Source organism: Antrostomus carolinensis, unplaced genomic scaffold (genome assembly GCF_000700745.2).
Source record: "Antrostomus carolinensis isolate BGI_N321 unplaced genomic scaffold, ASM70074v2 scaffold41473, whole genome shotgun sequence".
Lineage (NCBI taxonomy): Eukaryota > Metazoa > Chordata > Aves > Caprimulgiformes > Caprimulgidae > Antrostomus > Antrostomus carolinensis.
The window spans coordinates 5,923-10,059 of record NW_010305326.1 but is presented as its reverse complement, the minus strand read 5'-3'; the positions used below and the strand labels follow the sequence as shown (position 1 = coordinate 10,059).

At 54.4% G+C, this 4,137-nt stretch overlaps 1 protein-coding gene across 1 annotated transcript in view; it reads left to right on the top strand.

Annotated features, from left to right (window-relative positions):
* The window catches only part of ZNF76 (zinc finger protein 76), a gene marked incomplete at its 5' end in the record, with an annotated part of 5,075 nt that extends 1,212 nt beyond the window's left edge, over positions 1-3,863 (top strand). Inside the window, 7 exons of the mRNA XM_010164754.1 lie at positions 298-423; positions 781-960; positions 1,242-1,475; positions 1,891-2,027; positions 2,830-2,982; positions 3,089-3,202; positions 3,759-3,863. Of these exons, the coding sequence (XP_010163056.1) occupies positions 298-423; positions 781-960; positions 1,242-1,475; positions 1,891-2,027; positions 2,830-2,982; positions 3,089-3,202; positions 3,759-3,863 (1,049 nt within the window). The remainder of the gene's footprint in view (positions 1-297; positions 424-780; positions 961-1,241; positions 1,476-1,890; positions 2,028-2,829; positions 2,983-3,088; positions 3,203-3,758) is intronic.
* Between the last annotated feature and the right edge of the window lie 274 nt (positions 3,864-4,137).

Below are 4,137 nucleotides of genomic sequence, written 5' to 3'. Positions count from 1 at the left end.
AGCCCTGGCTTTTTTCCATCAGAACACAAGGAGCATAGCTTTTAAAACCTTCTGAGAAGGGACTGTGTCATGGGAGACTGCCTGGGATTTGATTGATTACTGACAGATTAAAGGAGTTATAGGAAGAAGCTGAGTTGTCAGGGGTAGTGTGAAGCTGTTTGGATTTTTCTTCCTCTTCAGCTCTGCAGACACAGGACAGACATTCAAAACTGGATGAACTGAGAGGTGGTGGTACACAGCTTGCCATATTATTTCCTTCTCTTGATAAAATTTAATTGTAGATTCTTTCCTGGACAGGATATGGGCTGAAGAGCCATGTGAGAACACATACTGGTGAGAAACCATACAAGTGTCCAGAAGATGTGTGTAGCAAAGCTTTCAAAACCTCTGGGGATCTCCAGAAACACATCCGGACACACACAGGTGAGCAGGAGAAGAACTGAGCTCCCCATTGATGGGGTCTCTGAGATAAGGTACCACTTCAGCCTTTGTCCAGGATGTGGCTTTTTGTGTCTCAGGTGAAGCAAGGCAGAACTGAAGCTGTCTTCAGGCAGAAGTAGATGAGTATTAGGGATTCTCAACTCAGTTATGAACAGCAGAGCAAAAGTGGTAAGGGGTTTCCTCAGCAAAAGTGTTGCCAGAGGAGACGTGCCAGCGGTTGGGTCTGTTCTGAGGTCTCACAGGTGTAACACTGTGGAGGAGTCAAGGGATACAGGTGTCCAGGGCATTCCAGGTAGCTGTGTTCTAGCAGGACTCTCATCCATTTACTCTCTCATGCAGGTGAGCGTCCCTTCAAGTGTCCCTTTGTGGGCTGTGGCCGCTCTTTTACCACATCCAACATCCGCAAGGTTCACATCCGAACGCACACAGGCGAGCGGCCCTACATGTGTCCCGAGCCCAACTGTGGAAGGGGCTTCACCAGTGCCACCAATTACAAGAACCACATGAGAATCCACACAGGTAAGAGGAGAAGAGGGTGAAACACAGACAGCTCCTCCCCTGTCGTGTGGCAGCAGGGAAATCTGTGGGACTGAAATGGTCATTTCCAGGCCAGGCATTGCAGGTGTAGATCTGGGAATAGCCAGGGAGTTAAAGGAATTAGGAATGGCTTTATTGGGCTGATTATAGTTCTGCCTCTTCCAGTGGTCTGTCTCCAGCTCTTCCCTCTTGTTGGGGAATCCATTCCCATAGCATGAGGAGGGTGACTGGGTTCAGCTCTGCTCTTGTGGCCTCTTCCCTAGGAGAGAAGCCGTACCTGTGCACTGTGCCGGGCTGTGGAAAGCGCTTCACAGAGTACTCCAGCCTCTACAAGCACCATGTTGTCCACACACACTGCAAACCCTACACCTGCAATAGCTGTGGGAAGACCTACCGCCAGACTTCCACGCTGGCCATGCACAAGCGCAGCAGTCACGGCGAGCTGGAGGCCACGGAGGAGAGTGAACAGGCCCTCTACGAACAGCAGCAGCTGGAGGGTGAGGAACTGCTTCCCCATCGCTTGCGGGAGCCTTGGGTTAGGCCATGTGGCAAAAGGGAGGGAGATGACAGCAAGAACCTGCAGCCACTCTCCTCTTTCAGACCCAGGTCTGTGCTCTGGCCTCCTGCCTTCCCCATCAAACCCAGATCAGGGTCACAGATGAGAGTAAAGGGCTACTCGTGGTCCTCGCTGGATGTCACGGGTTGGGGATGGACTCTCCTACCCATTCTGTAGTACAGGGACAGGCAAAGACCCTCCCCAGGCCAACACTGAGCTGTTGTCATTGTGATCTTGTCCTCTGCTGTGCTGGCCCTTCAGGCAATGGGCAGGTCGCGGGGTCAGGCGTGTGCTTTCACACTCTGATTAATTAGTGCTTCTCTCACCTTTTTTACTCTTCCCCTTCCCTGAATCAGCTGCTGCTGCTGACAGAGGCTCCCCCCTGAAGAGCCAGCATATTGCTTTCCTGTCAGAGATGGAGGAAGATGAAGAGGAAGATAATGATGGTGTGCCTACGCAGGTCTCGCTTATCTCTCAGGACGGGACAGAGCAGGTATGGACACTGACAACCTCCAGCACGTGGGGGACAGCAGTTAGCTGCGTTCACAGTTAACTCTGCCTTACCCAGCCTTGGTGTTTCTCTTTAAGGCTTTTCTTCAGTATAAAACAAACTCTGGGGCTTCATGGGCTCTGTCTGTCATGAGGGCTCGCTCCTTCCAGCCTCATCCCACTGCTGCAGGCTTGATGTGCAGGGTGAAGAACAGGCCTCTGGTCCCTGACTCATCTTCCTGCTGGTCGGGGTCTTGCAGGCATTTGCCCAGGCTCACGTGTGGCAGCTCTCCCCTCCCAGCCAGCTGTTGAGAGGCAGCTCCCAATCTCTGCTGACACAGGCTGGATTTGGAGGTGGTTTTTTCATTGTCTGTATAAGGCAGTGCTTTTCTTGTACTTCCCTCCAGCAGCTGCTCGTGTGCTGACTGGGAAAAACTCCCTTCTGTGGTAGAGGGCAAAGGAAACAGCTGCCACGAGCCAGGATTGTTTCCTCTTAGTCTGAGCTGCTCCCTGCTGCAGCAATGCACAGGCTGTCGCTTCAGAGCATGGAGAGGAGATGCTAAATGGGAAGGGGAGGTGTGCTAGAAGGGGTAGAGCTGAAAACTTGATGTCTGTGAGTTCTCCATCAATTCTGTCCATGACCCCGAGCAAAGTCCTTGCAGTTCTCTGTGCCCCAGGTCTTTACATGCAGAGGAGGAGAGAATATTTCATCCTCACTGAGACCTTTGTGTTGCTAAACTCAGGAGTTGTGTAAGGCTTCCTGAGAAGCCATCCTGGCTGAGAGCATCTGCTTTTATCCTGCCCAGGTCAGTCTGTCCCAGGAAGACCTGCAGGCCCTGGGCAGTGCAATCAGCATGGTGACACAGAGCGGTGCCCTCGCTGTGCCTGAGGACGAGCTGGCGGGGGGTGACACACACACCGTGACCGTGGCCAGCGCGGGTGGCACCGAGACGCAGCCGGTACGGACAAAACTGGGACCTTCCCTTTTCCCTGCAGAGCACCAGCCTGCTGAAAGGGAATGGTATTTGCTTTTAGAACATGACTGGTTTTTATCTTAACTTCTAGGTTAGCATTGTCACTTCTGGGGCAGTCGTGGCTGAAGAATCTGCCATCGTGTCCCTCCCTCATCAGCAGGTGGCATTGCTGGCTACTGCCAACGGCACCCACATCGCAGTGCAGGTACCACACAGCTCCTGCCACCTTCCCCTCTGTTCCCCCACCCACCCACTGGCTTCAGCACTTGCCCTCTTGCCCAGGGTGCTTCTTCGTTAATTCCCAGATGCCGTGTGGACAGCAGGGAGCAGGGACATGCCCCTTGGATTGCAGAATGCTCCTTTGTAAACAGCCTTTCCCCTCTGTATCCATGTCTCTCTCTGCTTTGCCCTGCTGCTTTCTCCCTGTGCCACCCACGGCCAATCCCTCGTACCTCTGTCCTGCTGAGGGCTGCCCTGAGCGAGCCCCCACTTCCTGAGCCCACTTTTTGGGAAGACACTTACACAGAATCCCAAAATGTTGGGGATTGGAAGGGACCTCAAAAGATCATCCAGTCCAATCCCCCTGCCAGAGCAGGAACCTCAATGAGATCACACAGGAAGGCGTCCAGGCAGGTCTTGAATGTCTCCAGAGAAGGAGACTCCACACCCTCCCTGGGCAGCCTGTCCCAGGGCTCTGGCACCCTCACTGGAAAGAAGTTTCTTCTCTTCTCTTTATTCTCTTTCTCCCTTTCCTCCCTTAGTTGGAAGAGCAGCAGAGCCTGGAGGACGCCATCAGCATGGCCGCAGCAGCGCTCCAGCATGAACCTGTAACACTCGAGGCAGCCGTGTCTGAGAATGGGTGCTGAGCCCCCGCAGAGCCCCCCAGGGCAGGGAGAGCAGGCAGCCCCAGCCTGTTCTCCACGGGGGCGGCGGGAGCTGCAGGCACCGGGCCAGCTGGCACGCACGGCACACGGGGTGCATGAGCGAGGGAAGGTGTCCGAGGCCAGCGGCCAGCGTGTGCACCCTGCAGGCACTGAGAGCTGGTGCCGGCAGCGTTGGGCTACTGGAGTGACCCTGTTCCAAGGGCTCTTCTCTCCGAGGAGGGATGTCGAAGATACTTGGCTGCTGCTTTCTCCTGGA